The 19,000-nt window shown below is 41.2% G+C and overlaps 1 protein-coding gene across 8 annotated transcripts in view; it reads right to left on the bottom strand.

The window, feature by feature from the left end:
- Positions 1-19,000, bottom strand: part of VEZT (vezatin, adherens junctions transmembrane protein) — a 49,809-nt gene that overhangs the window by 5,454 nt on the left and 25,355 nt on the right. For 3 of the 8 annotated variants that reach the window (XM_038756506.1, XM_038756509.1, XM_038756512.1), the window contains exons 4-9: positions 17,511-17,686; positions 13,816-14,091; positions 10,300-10,449; positions 8,074-8,221; positions 4,986-5,317; positions 4,272-4,465 (exon numbers count right to left, since the gene is read on the bottom strand). In XM_038756506.1, the coding sequence (XP_038612434.1) occupies positions 4,272-4,465; positions 4,986-5,317; positions 8,074-8,221; positions 10,300-10,449; positions 13,816-14,091; positions 17,511-17,686 (1,276 nt within the window). The remainder of the gene's footprint in view (positions 1-4,271; positions 4,466-4,985; positions 5,318-8,073; positions 8,222-10,299; positions 10,450-13,815; positions 14,092-17,510; positions 17,687-19,000) is intronic. The other 5 variants (XM_038756508.1, XM_038756511.1, XM_038756513.1 and 2 more) reach the window with 2 other exon arrangements.

Here is a 19,000-nt window from a genome sequence, read left to right as displayed (position 1 = left end):
TCTGCACACAGCAAGTGCTCAATAAATACAACAATGAATGAATGAATAGTCCACCTTACTGATTGCTTAGGTGGGTACAATCAAATTAGTACACAATATCCCTGTCCTCAAGAAATTTAGAATCTATCAGCTTTTTTTTTGACTTGTAGTTCTCTTTTCTAATGTCATGAGACTAAAAACCTAAAGTATTTTCATAAGACCTCAAACCTAAATTAAATACTATATTGCTATACCTCAGTTAATGTTCTGGACTGGCTCCTGGAAAACAGAATGCTAAACAAAGTATAAGTTCCCACAGAAAATAATGTAATGTTCATTAAAGCATCACTACGATCAAAAAAATACCCAAAACATATTAAAAAAAATGACCTTGCTGAAGAGGTAAAAGAAATAAGTGGAAGGGGAAAATTAATTTACTAAAGTGTGGAATTCACGGTCATCTACTGAGCTAATATCAGACCCCTGTAGGAAAAATATTAAGTTTAAATGGCTTAGCAATTTCAGAACATGACACTTTACAATTAGCCCCAACCACAGAAGGCCTAGGGGGATGATAGGATTTAAACTGTTTTAACTCTCCATCTGTGCTCAGCCTGTCCAGGTCAACTTCCTTGTCAAAATAATTATTTCCTGATATCATGATGAGAAAGCAAAGAGATAATAAAGGTCATGCTGGGGGAAAATGTGTAGGATATTTTGGCAATTTTAAAAAATCGCGGGACAACATCAGGTCCTATTACCCCACATTTTGAGGGGCAGGGAGGGGACTAGGGCCTGTAACCCTCTGTAGGGGGGCTGTCAAAATGGAATCCATGCTGGTCCTGGTACTTAGGGTATTTCAACTTCACTACCATGTCTACGGTCTCCTCATCCAGCTGCCCGTCTCCAGTGTCTCCCTTCTCCGGTCCATTAGCCACTCTGCTGTCTGGATCATTTATCAGAAACATCATTTGGCACACAGCTTCCCATGCCTCAAAAAAATTATTCAATTGTTCCCCATTCCTGTCCGCATCATGCAAACACTCATGACCCTTGGCTTTAAGTCAATCAACTTGTCTGTGCCAACCACATAACTGGGTACTATGACCTGTCAAACCTCAGTACCTACTGCCTGACACCCTTTTACTTAAGTACTCTACATATCCAATTTTCCTTCCAACACATAACTCTAAATTATTTTAGTGTCCACCCATCCGTTCCCACTCTAATAACTCTATATTATTATAGTGTCCACCAATTCGTCCCTAACCCTAGTGTCCCTCTCCAGCTCTGAGGGCAGAAATTGCATCTATAACTGTACAGGACTTTCCCAGGTGCCTAGTGCAGTGCTCTGCATACAGTGAATGCTCAAAAAATACCATTGATTGATTGACAGGGCAAGGGGACCTAGTACTCCCAGTTAATTTCCTCCCTACTGTGAGGGGGCAATCATTTTCCTTGCCGCTTCACAAGTTCCACTTATTTTCCCTTGTTGGCAAATCACATTTCCTTGGCCCGCTCTCTCTCTTGACCCTGCTAGGATCCACAGCCCAGAGGTCCTTCCCTGCCATCTCCAGACCCCAGAAAGCCTGTTTTTGCTCCTGCCGGGACTGAGGGCAGGATTCTCCCCTGACCCCAGGGGCCATCAGGGTATCTGAGGCAAGCTGAGGGATCTTCCTGTCTCCACCAGACCCCAAGCACTCCTGTTTCCAGAGGGCTTTTTGAACTCCCTGCAGATGGTGAGTTCGTTGTGGGCAGGCAATGAGGCCATTTATTGTTATATGGTACTCTCCCAAGCAGTTAATACAGTAAGTGCTTAATAAATATGACTGGATGAATGAATGAGTGAAAGATGGGCATAGGCTGGCATAAGCAGCGTGGCTCAGTGGAAAGAGCATGGGCTTTGGAATCAGACGTCAAATCCCAGCTCCGCCAGTTGTCAGCTGTGTGACTTTGGGCAAGTCACTTAACTTCTCTGTGCCTCAGTTACCTCATCTGTAAAATAGGGAATAAGTGTGAGCCCCCCGTGGGAAACCTGATCACCTTGTAACCTTCCCAGCGCTTAGAACAGTGCTTTCCACATAGTAAGCACTTAAGAAATGCCATTATTATTATCTTTTTGTATTCTTATCAGATTCCTGGGGCTCCTTCCTCCACCAGGTTCCAGGGTGACTGGGGATTCTCTGTACCTGAAGGTCAGTGGGGAGGAGAGGTGGAGGGACAGGAGGAGGGATTTCTGTCCCTAGAAACCACCCCGGCACACAACCATCTTGACACTCCACCCTATGTTGTTCTTGCATTCATAATGTAAAGGTGGCCTCATGATCTACAGAAGGTCCCTCCAAGAACTGCATAAACAGGGGGGTGGATATGGCAGCCTCTGCAACATAATACTAAGCAGGTTGGAGAAGAGAAACAATCTGCACTGCTTAAACAATCAGTTTCTTGAAGACAATGAATTTTAAATATCTGCAACTGGCCTCCTTCAAAGTGTTAATGAAAGCTGGGTAACAGGTATTCCTGAAACAACATACCTGGAAGAGCCCCAATACACAGTAAAATTCACAGCTAAATCCCAGCTGTATCATGGTCATTACTCTATTTCTTTCTTTCTTTATTTTACTTGTACATATCTATTCTATTTATTTTATTTTGTTGGTATGGTTTTGTTCTCTGTCTCCCCCTTTTAGACTGTGAGCCCACTGTTGGGTAGGGACTGTTTCTATATGTTGCCAACTTGTACTTCCCAAGCGCTTAGTACAGTGCTCTGCACACAGTAAGTGCTCAATAAATACGATTGATGATGATGACTACGTTCCCCTATTGCTCCACCACATTCTATCCAGATCACATAATACATGTGTTAAATGACTGTATGTACTTGTTGCCTTGTCTTCTCAGTATCTTTACTTGTCGAAAACAGACACTACACCTTTGGATGTTGGGTTTCACTGCCCGGTTCCAGATACACTGTGGGGTACCAATTACTATTCAGTAATTAGTACAGGCACACCCCAGGAAAAGTAGGCAATCCGTTCTTTGAAAAAGTGGGTGAGCTGAATTGTAGGATATGTTTTCCATAGATTTAAATGTAATTTGTTAGTTTCCTCCCCCCGACACAATGACCGGGTTATAAAGTAGGTGGTAGACTCTTCCCTGCAGCCCTTCTCCCCTTGATCCTCCCCCTCCATCCCTGGGTATACCAAACAGGGTCCTTTCCACCTATCTCCCTACTCTCTCAACCTCCTCCCTACCTACCCATATATATAGATCCATATATATATCTATATATATGTATATATAGATTCAAAACTAAATCTATCTATATGCCAGTGAATCGCATGGCTCCTGCTAAAGCCATGTGTTGCCACCATCACTTCCAGCAGAAAGGGGGTAGGAAAACATTTGAGAGTCCCAAACCCCACCCCACCCCTGTCCAGATACCTGAGGGCTCGCCCCACCCCTTGATTCAAAGAGTGAAGCCTAATCTAATACAGCCACATTATCTGTTGGCTTGATTCCCATTTCCTCCCTACAACCCCCTCCGTTCCTTCCATCTGCTCCCTGTGAATGTTAGCGCCAGGCCATTTTCAGCTGTTTAAGAACTGAGAGAAAGCTATGATAAAAGACAGCAACTGCACTAGCAATTCCCATACCAAGCTGCTACTCCCTCGCCCCCCAAATGCATCGCAGAATTTTGGGGTGGGAGAGAAGGCCGCAGTGAATGAATGGGAAGTTGGGGAGGTGGGAGAAGGAAGGTGACAGGAAGGGAGCAGCGACTTGGTGAATTTCTCTCACTTCGGCTGAAGGCAGATCAGAATCTGGGTGGGAGAGAAAACTCACCTTCCTTTTCAGTCCCAGCCCGATCTGTGCTGAGTCCCTCCTGAGCCCCCCGCTGAAGTAGTGTGTGGTGGAGGCTGGGAGAGGGGGAAAGGAGTGAGGAGGGGCAGTGAGAGGGGGCCAGACTTCCCTCTAGAGAGCGGATATAGCATCAGGCGGATCTTAGGGATCCCGGGCTACATCAGCAATTACAGCATGACAAAGCTTCAGATGTTTTGCATTGTGGTCATTTGGAACTGCGGGGCACATTTTCACTAAGTTCACATCACCAGCCCGCCAAAATTTCTGTCAAAACTAAGTAGGCCCTGTGGGACTGGAAAATTTGAACTCGCTCAGCCCTTTGGAAACCACAGAAGATGGTGAGTCAAGACCCAGGCCCACAAACGACAAACTCTAAAAAGAACGTTTTAATTCTTTGGCCCAGGAAGTCCTACGGTATACTTTTCTTATACCTTTTGTACCTGCGTTTCTCCGTACCAATCTGTCCACCTGAGAAATGGCTTCTTCCCAACAGCTGTTGCTTGCTTGCACGTGAGGCTGGATCAGCTTTAGCTTTTGCTCTAGGATGTGGTAGGCTTCTGATCCTAGTTCGTGGGTTTCTTTAGAACCGACAAACTTTTCGAGCTCATCTTCGAGGATTATTACCCTGGGTAAACATCAGGGAAAGGAGAGTCAAATATTTCAAACGTCAGTTGGAAGACTAGAAATAGAATTCATGAGCTCCATTAGCCTAGCCCCGCCTGATCTAAGCAAATGGGCAAAAGGGCAGAAGAATGAGATCCCAACGTCACTACAACTCTTCAGATAATTATACCCATTGTTTAGTACAGTGCCTGGCACATAGTAAGCGCTTAATGAATACAACTTGTATATATTGGTACAGATTTATTACTCTATTTTACTTGTAAACATTTAGTATTCTATTTTGTTAATGATGTGCATATAGCTATAATTCTATTTTTTCTGATGATTTTGACACCTGTCTACGTGTTTTGTTTTGTCTGCCTCCCCCTTCTAGACTGTGAGCCCGTCGCTGGGCAGGGACCGTCTCTATATGTTGCCAACTTGTACTTCCCAAGCACTTAGTACAGTGCTCTGCACACAGTAAGAGCTCAATAAATACAATTGAATGAATGAATGATTATTATTATAGTTTCTGAACTTACTCATTGAGCAAAGCTTTCAGATGGAGCTGCAAGCTGCGCACTGCCGCGTGAAGGTTGTTCAGCTCTCTCGACTTGGGCTTCGTTTTGGATAAGCGCTGTGACCCTGACTGGTGCTGAGTTTCAAAGTACCGATAGAACTCATAGCTGCGTTTAAGTTCTTCTAAGCAGGCGGCGTGGGCACGAGGTAGGCCTTGAGTCACATCGCGCAAAATACGGTGGGGCAAAAGGGCGAGAGTGAGCAAGGGGGCTGGGGGTGCGTTTGCGGTAGAGAGGAGCAGTGCTAGCCGTCTGAAGAACTCTGAACTCTGTCCTACCCACAGTTGGAACAGAACCTGAAAAAGAAGAGACGGAGGTAAACTCTTTACACATTCTGTCCATCATCAAATTGAGACCTTCGTCCCTTTTTACCCTGGCAAATTCTGGCTTAGCGTGCTCTCTTAATTCCTCTGTGCTTAAGGAGACAGACACACAGCCTCACTTTGGCTCCCTCAAAGGCACACGTGCTCAGAGGGCTGACTGGAATACTAGACTGTGGGTGGAAAACGGAAAGGGCAGGGCCTGGGTTAAAGGTGAGATGGGTGGGAAGAGGAGTGTGGTGGAAAGCTGCTGGTGAAAGCAGTGGGAGGAAGTGGAGAAAGGAAACTGGGGCAGACTGGGGAAGGGGCTTGGGAGCAGGCCAGGCCCGGTCCGGCCCAGCACGAGTTCTGCATCCAGTAGCCTCTGCTTCAGTTCAGCTGATAATAATAATAATGGCATTTATTAAGCGCTTACTATGTGCAAAGCACTGTTCTAAGCGCTGGAGAGGTTACAAGGTGATCAGGTTGTCCCACGGGGGGCTCACAGTCTTCATCCCCATTTTACAGATGAGGTAACTGGCGCTGGCTTGGGAAGACCCATTGCCTCTGGTGGGAAGGGCAGGCCTGGGCCAGGTGACTTTGGGTTTTGTTACCTCCATCTGTACTAGGTGGAGTGTCCCAAAGGCTGAAAAACATGCAAGTAATTGAACTAAATTTGTTTTATATTCAGCAAATTAATGTCCCTTATTTAACGTATATATCTAGGCTCAAATATTACAGTATAGTTAGAAGTATAATTAGAGACATTTCACTCTGGGATACCCCTTCTTTTAAGTTTGAATTTCCCCGTTCACTTTCTTGATATAAACTTTTGGAATCAATGAAATTCTTTGCTAAAGGGCTCTCTGACAGTGCAAGGATTCAATTTAGGCCTTCGCAGCACATAGTTTTATAAATTTTTGATTACTGTATTCCATCCTTGTTTCCAGTCATCTGAAGCTATAAAGATGGTTTCAATGGCATTTGTGAATTTAATGCTAAAAAAACTGTTTCAAACATGAACCTTCAACATAATCTGCGTTCGAGATAGAGACAGCGGGGACAGGAGAGGGGCTAGGGAAGGCATCGGAATGGATCAGGTTCATGAAGCTTGATTCTGCGGATCAGTTCTCAAGACCGAACAGCAGTGAATAACCCAAAATGTTAGGCTCCTGAAAACAGAATGAAGAAACAATGTAAGCCACCCAGGAAGTTCCTTGGCAATTCTGTGACCTGAAACAAGGAAGGAGCAACTTTCCTGGGAAAAGGCCATGCGACCAGAGAAAACGGTCTCAAATAATTCTCTGCTATTTTTACTTGCAAAGTGTTCCCTTTATCCTGGATCAAAATTGCCGCTATCTGAGAATGCTAATGAGGATGAAAATTAAACTCTTTAACAGTATTTACAGGAAAGTATCCATCCTGTTATCTGAGTGTTTATGACAATCAACCAGAATATAGTTATAGGTGCCACTATAAATGTGGGATGGTTGAATAGTTCTAAGGCTGGACCTGCTTTTTGCTCTTTCAGTTTGGCTAAGAAGGAGGCTCTTTCCCCTGCAGCCCCTCTTCACAAACCTGGTAAGACCCACATCTAAAACTTTTACCTCAAGCATAAGCCAGAATCTTTCCATAAGGTTTCCTGGAATCAGCTAGAGAAGAAGACATCCCAATCACAAAAATGCTGGCTGTAATCAACTGAGTCTGTGGTTTCTGTGGTCTTCAATAAAAAGAGAAAACTAACTGGGTCTGGTTCATTCATTCATTCAATCGTATTTATCGAGCACTTACTGTGTGCAGAGTACTGTACTAAGTGCTTAATTAAAATTTACAGAAAATCATTAAGTGGAAAACCTCATTGGGACCAAGCCTCTAAACTGTTTTTTTCACTAACATTTGCTGCCAAAGCTAAACAAAAACAAAGGTATACCAAATATATGCAAGTTACTACATATGGGGTGTTTGGGAAGGGAAAGATATTTACACTGTAGTATTTGAGGACATGATAGTTTTCAAGGTTTTGAATGCTGGTTAAATTCCTGGAGGGAGCAGATCCTGTCTACCAACTACACTGTACTTTCTTAAGTGCTTATTACTGTGCTCTGCACAAAATAAGTATTCAATAACACCACTGATTGACTGGCTAGGTCAACAGTCAGGCCTTTTTAAGACAAATGCAGCAAGATTATTACCATGCTTAAAAGACCTGTTTCATTAAAATAATAACAACTATAGAGACACATAACATGGCCTTATGGAAAGAGCACAGGCCTGCGAGTCAGGAGGGCCTGGGTTCTAATTCTGGCTCTGCCCCTTGTCTGTGACTGCGGGTAAATCACAACTTCTCTGCTCCTCACTTACCTCATCTGAAATATGGGCATTAAGACTACGGGCCCTATGAGCGACAGGAACTGTGTTCAACCTGATTAGCTTGTATCTACCCTAGTACTTAGTACAATGCCTGGCACATAGTAAGCACTTAATAAATACCATTAAAAAAGCCCCCCAATAACAAAACAAAGTTTTGCAGACCCAATTCAAAGTGCTAAGCTCGATTTCTGAAAACAATTCATTTACATCATATGCAGGATTCTCTTTATGGTAGTAGTACCTAGAAATTAAACCCTCAAAGGGAACAGATGCACTCTTTCTCCCTCCTCCCCTCCACACTTTTCCTCACCCCCCAAGGGTATTGCCATGGTTGCACAAATGTAAATCCACATGTTCATTCTCCCTCTTCCACAATGCATTACCTTTAATGCAGGCAGACTGAAGCCATCTGTGAGATTATGGGCCTCCTCCTCTGACACCTGCTCTTCACTCAATCCCAGTCCCAGCTCCTTAAAGGGGACTACACAGATGTAGTTGGTCACATTATCACTCTCCGAGTTCAGAGGATAGGTTTGGTAGGAATTAAGTCAGCCAACAAAAAGCTTTTGATAAAACCAAAAAACAGAAAAAAACCACCCTCACACAAAACCCAAAAGGCTACAAGAAACAAACAACCCCCTCCCCCGGCCCAAACTCAGAAACCCACTGAAACTAAAATGAGACCCGCTATCATTTGGAAAAATGCTTTTTTTTTTTAAGGCAAATTATCTCATTCTGGTTTTAATTGAACTTTATTCATTTTTAAACATGATACTATAAAAATTCTCAATCAGAACACAAAATGACCTCACTTTACTGAGTTCCCAGGAAATTGATAATCAACTACCACCTCATTCACAGACCTCAAAGCACCTTCTTTCCTTGCCCAGACTCCTCAAACCCTTTGTTACAGGGTTCTTGCCTCCAATCTATAAACTATCTTCCCCCTCTAGTAGCAGTCAGATAGAAAGGATCTTTATCCTTTCTCAGTTCTTCTTTAACTTCCGTAGCTATCATGTGCCTCCAGAATTTCTCCTCCTTTTCCCATTTAATTGCTTAGGTTTCTACAATGTAAATTTCCCTACTAATTGGAGAAAAAAGTAAAGAATGATTCACAAATTTATGTAACGAGAACCACTGAAAATACATTGCAGATACATTTAGCTGAACAAACCTGGGAGAGGAGAGATAATGTGCTCTAAAATGCTTAAAGTGCTATATAGTTCTTGAGTTACATAAATGATCAAAAAGACTACTTTTATGATTTGCCAGTACATTTGTTTTATGATCCACCACTTTTCTGACAGAATTAGCAGGTGACTTGAATATTTTATTTGGGATTTAATAACATTTTGAAGCTTCAAAATAGCACTAGTATTTTGAAAGTTTTATCACATGCTCCAGTAAGGCAAAAACAGTCAATAAAAGAATTCTCACAAATGTTAAAATTCCCTGTGCTCCCAAAATACAGTATTTCTGCATCACATAGTCCAGTGCACTTATATTTCAAGGAAAAAGGATGTAATTTCACTTAAACTCTTAACTGATTATTTCAAATGCTGTTTTAAAGATAAATTCCCAGATAACTACAAAATCTACAGACAGAAAGAAAAAACTATTTCATCTTCTGAATAAGGAAAAATCAACTGGTACTGTACTGAAGTTCCACTTTAGGGCATTATTCATAACAAAAATAATCCACATTACCAATAACAGGTGTATCATGCAGTACCAAACATCAAATTAAGTATCAGTCCTGTAGGACAGGATAACAGCATAAATAGAACAAATTAATAGTCTGTTACACTCATAGGGGAGGTGGATGGGTAACTCTAAGAGAAGCAGGACTTCTAGATTGCTGAGCCTACTGTAAAATAGGGGTTGAATCAATCAATCATATTTATTGAGTGCATACTATGGGCAGAGCACTGTACTATGTGCTTAGGAAAGTACAATACAACAATACAAGATGAGTTGCCCACATTCTCTATTCACAACGAGCTTACAGTCTTGCGGAAAAGACAGACATTAATATAAGTAAATTATGGATATGTCCATGAGTGCTATGGGGCTGAGTAGGGGGTGTGAATAAAGGGAGCAAATCAGGGCAACATAGAAGGGAGAGGGAGAGTTAAACCTCTACATGCTATCTTGTATTCTGAGATGGTTACAAGAATTATGTCGAAATATGTGACACCATGAAAAATTTGCATAATTTTGCAAAATCAGAGTTCAAGTGATTTATGGTGATAATGGTACTTGAGAGACGAGAAGAGCAAAGTTATTAGAAAAGGAGGGAAAATAAAAGAGCATAAATGAAGGCCTTGTAAATGCACAGCAAAGGTTCGGCTCATTCGCATTTTGAATTTTGCCAATTGTGGACCATAAATCTACCCAAACTTGGCTCAAACAGAAAAATTAAAATTGCAAGTAAGCATTGGCCAAAATGTAGTTAAAAACATAAAACAGTGTAAAAATTCCCCCCAGGTACTCTAAAATGGTTGTGACTATTACAGCCAAACTGCAATTAAGAAAATCTGTTTTACAGTCCTTAGATATGCTTCTCTGTAGGGCTCATTTCCATTACTCGACCTTCCCGAAAAGGATATTTTTTCAGCATGTACAAAGTGGCTAATCTTGCGGCTCGGAAGTTGGCTCTGACGGATCTGTAAACGGCTTTCCGGAGGCCGATGAGATGCTGACTAGGGTGCTGTCCGGCTTTATTAAATGGGCAAGCAGCACTGACCCTGTCAAGCAAACTTGAAAAGTAAAATGTAATACAACTGTACAGATGTTCTAAAGATTTTTACAAATCCAAACATTCTTTACCAATACTTATTTTAAAAGAAAACAAAGAACTGTATCTGATTTGTAAAGACGTGATAACAAAACCTTTCCTATGCTAACCCTTCAGTTCACTGGCATATCTGAGTCCATGTATGAGATACCAGAAAATTTAAAACCCCACCATACTGAGAAGCTCCCTTTCGTCTATTCTATACCACTGTAGATCCACTGAGCATAACTCTACAAATTTTAGGTTTTAAGAACCAAAGGGTTGTGCATTCTCCCGATTATTGTTAAGGTATATACGCATTTTCCAATTAATCCACAACTTCACCTCCCACATATATTGTTAGGGACTTGCCAGTGGAACTCTTGATTCCAAACATACTGAACAGATTTGCACTTCCCTCTTCCCACCCCTCGGTCCCCAAATTGAAAGCCCTGGGAGGAAGAGGAAAATGAGGGAAAAGGGAAAGGACCATGTATATGACCAACTAAAAAACCCTTAAATCAAGTCTCACAGCTGAATTTAACTATGATTAAATGTTCCCAGAGCCTAATGGCTAGAGTCCTACGGCATATTAGTGATACATCCCTAATTCAATTTTATATCATGACTTACACTCGGGTTTATGTTGACCTCTCCATCAAAAGTCCCAATGGGGCTCCCTAAGGAAATTAATAGAATGACCATTTTAAGAGAGAGGAACTGAAGACCGATGGGTTAAGCAATTCACTAAAAATTATGGATAGTGGCAAAGCCAGGGTGGTTGAAAGGCCTTGAAACCTGTTCCCAAATATTACCCATCATGGTTTTTTTTTCTCATTAAACCAGCTTCAGAAGAAATATTTTTAATAACCACAATTTCAGGTCCTATGTTTCCAGTATAAGTTAAACAGCTACTCACTTTAAGGATCAACCAGTCTAACAACCCCTGGTAAGTGATAAGAGTTGGTGGGGAATTGCGTCAGCCGCAGTACGGTCACAGATTTGTCCTAAACTCACAACTAAAACATTGGCGTTCTCTGGTAAGCAACCAATAAACGGAAGCCTTTGTGCAGATTTGATCACCACATTTTAGGAATGATGCAACAGAGCTGGAGAAGGCAGAGAAGAGCAACCCAAATGATCCGGGGAATGGAGCGGCTTCTGAACAAGGACAGACTGAGAAAGAGTAGGGTTCTGCAGTCTGGAAAGGCAAAGGTTAAGATGATACAGAATCGAAGATTATGAAATGATCGAGGTCATGGGCAAAGCAAACATGCAATTGTTTTCCCCTACACTGCACTCCATCAAGAGGAGAGAGCATCCACTGAAGGTGAAAAGAGGTTGATTTGAAACAAATTCTTTGTAGAGAGGGTGAAAATTGTATGGAACTTAATAGTACAGCAAAATGGATAGACCAAGAGTATTCAAAGATTCACAAAGGGTTTTTAAATGGCATTTGTTAAGCACTATGTGTTAAGCACTGTCCTAGGCCCTAGGTTTGGAAACATTCGACGACAGGATGCAATCAGTTGTAGACACATATTTATTCGGCAATTTCATCCATTCATACTCATGCTACTACACTTTATATCTTTGTTCTTCCACCAGATCTTTGGTTTCTGGTGTACCCTTTCAAGTACTTAGTACTGTTCTCTGCACACAAAAGATGCTCAGAAGTAGGAGGTGCCTCTCCATAAGAAGGGCTGACTACACAGCTGTTTGACCTGAAGTCTCATATTCACTCACTCCAAGTATGTGCCGACAGCTGAGAGTTTCCCATTAGGGCTGAAACAGGCCCAAAATGTTGGCTTTTCAGCCTTTGGGTTTTTGAAACTCATCCCCCTCTGAGTCCTCAGCCCCTATAAAACCTCTGCCCTCTTTTCACTCCCACTCTCAAAATGAAAAGCTGGTACCTTTCCACTAAGATACCATACATGGAGTGATAATGCAATTAGGGAAAAATAATTCCAACACCAACTATGTGATCAGGGGCATCATCAGTCAGGACCCAGGAAAGAGATCTTGGAGTTTGTTGTCGGCTGCCTGCTAAATGGTAAGTTCCCCATGGGTACAGATCATGTCTCCATCTAATGCACTTTTTCAAGCATAATACAGTAGTCTACACACAGAAGTACTTCATAAATATGACTGATTGGCTGAGTGTTTGTTATTTTAAACCACTGGTCCAAAGGGAAGAAGCATCTTAAAAATCCTACTAAATTTTGGGCGTCAGAAAGGAGACAGAAAAAACAAAACAAAAAACCCAAAAGCCAGAATTTTACCACTACACATTAAAATACAGTAAACCAACCCCTGGAATCCTGGGGTGCAGTTTTGCCTCTATATCTTAGGAAGGGTATGAGAGTGCTGGAAAAACTCCTGAAAAGGGCCAGTCACCAAGATAATCAGGATTATGGAGAAGCTTCCATAGAAAGCCAGGCTGAAAGAGAACTCTTCAACCTGGAAAGGTGCAGGTTGTGGGAGAACATAGTTAAAGCCTACTGGACAGGGCAAAAAGAGACTTGTTCCTCACCAAAACCCAAAACACCACACAAGGAGGATACCCTTTTGAAGGAGGATGGTGCTAGGCCCAAAAGGAAGAAAACGAACCATATCCTCATATAGTCAGCAGGCAGAATTCATTACCACAGAACGTTGTTCAGGCAGATAATACCAACAGATTCAAATGGACTTTGGATAAATTCAGAAAGCCTTAGTAGTAGGAAAAGTAGGAATGTCAAGGAGGGCAACAATCACACAGTACCGCCAAACCTCCTAATGGCCCTGTCAGAGACAAAATACTGCTAGGGATAAACAAACTGATCTGACTCAAGATGACATTTCTTATGGTCTTAGACTGATGGCAATCCTTTTCCCAGAAGTCCAAGTGCCTTTAAATGTTTCCATTTCTCTACGGTCCACTATCTGAATGAGCAAAAATCATGTGTTGGGAAGTTGTGGTAAAAGAAAAAATTGTTCTCTTTTAAAAAGCCAAACTAAAAAAAAATGACAAATATTGTCTCGGGAATACTGGGATCTGGTATGGAGCGTTCCACCAGTAAGAGGGAAGAAATTTCAAACTATGACCCGAACAACATATTAGAGTACCAGTCATTTTGAATTCAACTACTTATTTACAAATTCGGTTAAAAATAGCAGATGATGACATTTGCTCTCAATTCAGAATCCCCATTTTCTTGTTATTTTATCAACTGGGAGAAGTTGGATTATGAGATACCTTCGATTTAATGTAGCAGAATAAAGAGGTTTTCATAACATATGCTGTGTGTGTGGTTCCCATTTATAACTTATAAAGCCACTTATAAAATAAACTATAAAATGAACTCACAGGGTAAATCCTCTGGAAATAACTTCAGTCTCTTGAATGAGTCTCAAAGCTTTTCTCACAAGATTGGTGAAAGCTCGGCTATTTACTGCTGCTTCTTCCAGCTGGACATTGTGTTTTCTCAGTGTTATTTGCAATTTGGCTGTCCTCCAAAAGCTCAGAGCTCGAATGACCATGTAAACAATCAGGACCAGTCCCCACATCAACCAGGAAGATACGCTCCACCAAGAAGGAAACATGATGGAACTGCTAACAAAGGCAAGCAGCAGTGAGACATCCCTAGGAAAAGAGAAAATCTAGTCAAGTGACTTCTAATGTACACAACAAGCACGGTAAAGCACTGAATAACAATTTCAGTTAATTTTGGAATATACACAAAAATTAATTTTTACTAATTAGAACGATTAAATCACCTATAAAATAGCTAGTGCACTAATTGTCTCTTTTAGCACAAAATCAAAGGTGCTGATTCAAATAGTTCCTCTCATCACACGGGATGCATTTTAAATATCCACTTTAAACGGAATTGGGTGGATACTGTAATATCAATATTCAAGTTCCGCCTGAGAACTGTAGGTAAAAGCCTCTTCTGAGTGCATTTTTTAAAAATATCTTGATTCCATCTTGACAAACAGTCTATAGAGCATTCTTGTGGACAAGGAATGTGTCTGTTTATTATTATATTGTACTCTCCCAAGGGCTAAGTACAGTGCATTGCACACAGAAAGCACTCAATAAATATGACTGAATGAATGAGTGAATCCAAGTCCAGATTTTAAAAGTCAAAGATGTGGTTTCTGGGAGAATGTAAGCTCCTTTTCCTAAATTTAGATTTCAGATGTTCCCTAAAGAACAGTTTTTGTATAAGCATTACTGCTTTTTCTTAGAAAGCTTTTCCTCAGAAAAAAAGTTTTCTAACTGGAGAACAAAAACATTGGCCTTGACATAATCTTGAAATGCAAAGGAACAAAGTGTTCAGATTCAATCCTTCAGGACTCCGTCTAATCTATTTCATAACCCATCAATCATAGGTTTATTGGTATTACTGTTCTGACCAGAGGAATATGGTGTGGAAAAAGAAAGTCAGATCGATTCCTTATATAATTAATTATAAAATCCAACTACAGGAAAATAAGGAAATCAATAAGTAAAACTAATTTTGAATAGAAAACTTTACAAAAACCAATGAAAACTTCAAGAAAGGGGCAGAGACAGATACTTAATGCCAAAAGAAAGATGAAAATTCTTCTCCGATATACAATATCTGCCAAGGTTCTCCCACACCATTCCATAATCAACCTCTTTCCTTCATTTCTTTCTCCATTATGGTTAGACTAGTAGCAGGAGAAAAAACTACAAACATCACACATAAGTTTCTAAGTCCTATCTTTGGCTAAAGATAATTTGACATGTACTTAGTAAGCGCTCAGTAAATACAATTGAATGAATGAATAAAAACATTATGATGGAGTTGGCAGACACGTTTCTTGCCCATTATGAGCTTACAGTCTTGAAGGAGAGAGAGGCATTTTATATAAATAAATTAAGGAATGGGAGATTGTTGCCAAATTGTACTTCCCAAGCGCTTAATACAATGCTCTGCACACAGTAAGCGCTCAATAAATACGATTGAATGAATGAAAGCGTTCATATACCCCTTAGGAGTTTAGTCTTTACTTTGGTCTTCCAAAAAAGATAACCATGACCCATCAGAGATAATTTGAACATGGTGATGCATTTCAAAATGTTATGCTTTGTTCTCGGTGTTCAAATATCACTCATAAAATAGTTGAGAGTAACAGATATATTCTGAATATTGGCTTTATTCATGTCATAGGGGCAGGGGCATGGGAATGTAAATACCTTCTTCTCTCCTAGTCCCTCGTCCTGTTACTGTCCCTGTCAGAGTGACTGCCTCCTGCACCTCTTTATTCTGCTACATTAACTCAAAGGTATCCCATAATCCAACTTGTACTTCCCGAGCGCTTAGTACAGTGCTCTGCACACAGTAAGCGCTCAATAAATACGATTGAATGAATGAATGAATGAAAATCTGCTCTGCAGCTTCTCCCAATTGATTAAATAACAAGAAAATGGGGATTCTGAAGTGCGAGCAAATATCATCTTTTATTTTTAACTGAATTTGTAAATAAGCTCCTGCAGCAATCTCTCTTAGCACTGGGATTCTTATCGCCTTGGGTGGAACTCAAGGTTTTCAGGCCCCACCCTTTCCAGCATTTTCTTCTCCTCCACCTCTTGCTCCTGCTCTTATCACTCCTGCAATGGTTGCTCTCAAAGCAATCAATCAATCAATGGTATTTAGTGAGTGCTTACTATGTGCAGAACATTGTACTAAGTGATTGGGAGACTGAAACAGAATTCGCAGACACATTCCCTGCCCATAACAAGCTTACAATCATCATTCATTCATTCATATTTATTGAGCGCTTACTGGGTGCAGAGCACTGGACTAAGTGCTTGGGAAGTACAAATTGGCAACATATAGAGACGGTCCCTACCCAACAGCGGGCTCACAGTCTAGACCGTTCATCACCGAACCAAATCAGAGCCTGGTGGTGATAAAGATATTTCCGCTCTTTATACATAATTTTTTAAGGGTATGTATGTATGTTTTCACTTCCTATTTGCTTTCCAAAGGTATCCGTGACTCTTCGTTATTTTAAAATTAATCAGTGAGCTACAGAAGACAGTCATTTTTGAGGCAACATCGCTCTTGGATCCAAGCTAAGCAGCTTCCTCTTGCTTTTAAAAGGCTCTGGGAGCTCCTCTCGGCCCAGCACTTTGTACCAGCACAGGCCTGGAAGCCGGAAGGTCATGGGTTCTAATCTCGACTCTGCCACCTGTCTGCTGTGGGGCCTTGGGCTATTTATTCATTTTATTTGTACATATTTATTCTATTTATTTTATTTTGTTAATAAGTTTTGTTTTGTTCTCTGTCTCCCCCTTCTAGCCTGTGAGCCCACTGTTGGGTAGGGACCGTCTCTATGTGTTGCCAACTTGTACTTCCCAAGCGCTTAGTACAGTGCTCTGCACACAGTAAGCGCTCAATAAATACGATTGATTGATTGACTGATTGATTTCACTTCTCCGGGCCTCAGTTACCTCATCTGTAAAATGGGGATTAGAACTGTGAGCCCCCCGGGGGACGACCTGATCACCTTGTAACCTCCCCAGCGCTTAGAACAGTGCTTTGCACATAGTAAGCGCTTAATAAATGTCATTGTTATTATTATTACTACAAAGAAGAGTAGAGTGGTAGTTTTCTTGTTATTACTATACCCATATAGTCAAAGGAAGGTGCTTTCTGTACATTACTAGTGTGGCCTGATAGAATGAGCACAAGCCAGGAAGTCAGAGGACTTGGGTTCTAATCCCAGCTCCCCCACATGTCTGCTGTGTGACCTTGGGCAAGTCACTCGACTTCTCTGTGCCTCAGTTCCCTCATCTATAAAATAGGGATTAAATCCTACTCCCTCCTACTTAGGCTGTGAGCTTCATGTACTTCCCAAGCGCTTAGTACAGTGCTCTGCTCACAGTAAGCGCTCAATAAATACGATTGATGATGATGATGATGATGACAGGGACTATATCCAACCAGATTATCTGGTATCTACCCCAGTGCTTAGATCAGTGCTCGGCAGACAGTAAGCTCTTAATACCGCTGTTATTATTATTACCAAATACTAGGAGTTGCTAGGGAAAGTAATGTTGGAAGGTGTCCATTTTCAGCTTCCCGAGGCTGCCCTGCAGTCAGGATACTGGGGTCAAGTAGTTCTATCAGCTCCACATCCTCCTGTAGCAAAACTTCCTGTTGCAGGATGGTACGAAGTGAATCAAGTCGGAATCCAACATCCTTGATATGGACGGAATCAAGAAGCAGAATATAAATAGAGCATTCACACAGTTGTACCAGCTCCACATCCTCCTGAAGCAAAACTTCCTGTTGCAGGATGGTACTAAGTGAATAGAGTATTGGCCTGTTTCAGTAATATTGTATTTTGCATTCTTAACGTGTCTATAAGAAAACTCATATTCTAGTAAGGAATAAAATCTCTCAAATTCTACATTAACTCTGGAAGCAAATGACTCGAAGCGATGATCAAAATAAAAAAATGCAAAGAACAAAAACAAACTTTGTTAAAGTGACCTATTATCCACCGAAACCGATTTCATTTTTAGCATGGGGCAACTTGGGCGGAGGAGGGATTTCATTTATTCTAGATTTATTTATTCTAGGATTACTTATTCTTCTAAACTGTGAGCCCGTTGTTGTGTAGGGACTGTCTCTCTAATGTTGCCGAACTGTACTTTCCAAGCACTTAATACAGAGCTCGGCGACAGTAAGCGCTCAGTAAATACGACTGAATAGAATAATTTATTTTTCACTTGGTTTTGTGGTTACATTACAGCATTTTATCTATGTTCCCCTGCTTGTTTCCAAGGAGGAGCGAGGAGGAAAAGCTGGGTAACAATGTGGGAGGTAATAGAAGGAAGAGAGGGACTAAAGGATGGGAGGGGAGAAAAGTGGAGAGTGCGGTGAGGGGAAGAGGAAAAGAGGATGGAGAGCTATGCTTAATAAGTACTACTAGATCCCGGGAGGAGAAATACCCATGCCCTCATTCGCCAGTTTAAATCTTGTTGAAGACTTAGATCTCTCCGATATCTAAAGTCCAGTCTGCTCAGCTGCTCCCATTGCCATCCTATTTTTTCCACTAGCATTCCTGCCTTGGCCATGTCCCAGTATTCTGGTGGCCCATGGCCAGAGATAGCATTTGGGGCTACTCCTGCCACCACAGCCATTCCTGGGACTTGTCTGCTGAGGAAATCATTTGATAAAACTCTTTAGTAACCCCTTGGACTGTTTAATCAGTTTTCAAGAATGTTAAATAAGCATCAAAGAGTTAATTAAAACGATGAATTCTACCTGTCCTTAAAACAAATTCTGATTCTTTACAATAGCCCTATGAACAATTTGGGACTCAGGTGTTAGTGGGAGTCTTAGAGAGTAGGTTCTGTGTGGAGATGACAATATTATTTTAATCTCCGGTATCTTCAAGTTGAAAATCTGAAAAAAAATTATTTTAACTTTCAGAATTGAAAAACTGGATTTAAGGATTGTAATGTCTCAGTTGTGTGTGCAATTTTTTTTAAAATGGCATTTATTAAG

The sequence above is a fragment of the Tachyglossus aculeatus genome, chromosome 14 (genome assembly GCF_015852505.1).
Source record: "Tachyglossus aculeatus isolate mTacAcu1 chromosome 14, mTacAcu1.pri, whole genome shotgun sequence".
Taxonomy (NCBI): domain Eukaryota; kingdom Metazoa; phylum Chordata; class Mammalia; order Monotremata; family Tachyglossidae; genus Tachyglossus; species Tachyglossus aculeatus.
The sequence above is the reverse complement of the archived record's forward strand: the minus strand, read 5'-3'. Positions and strand labels throughout refer to the sequence as shown.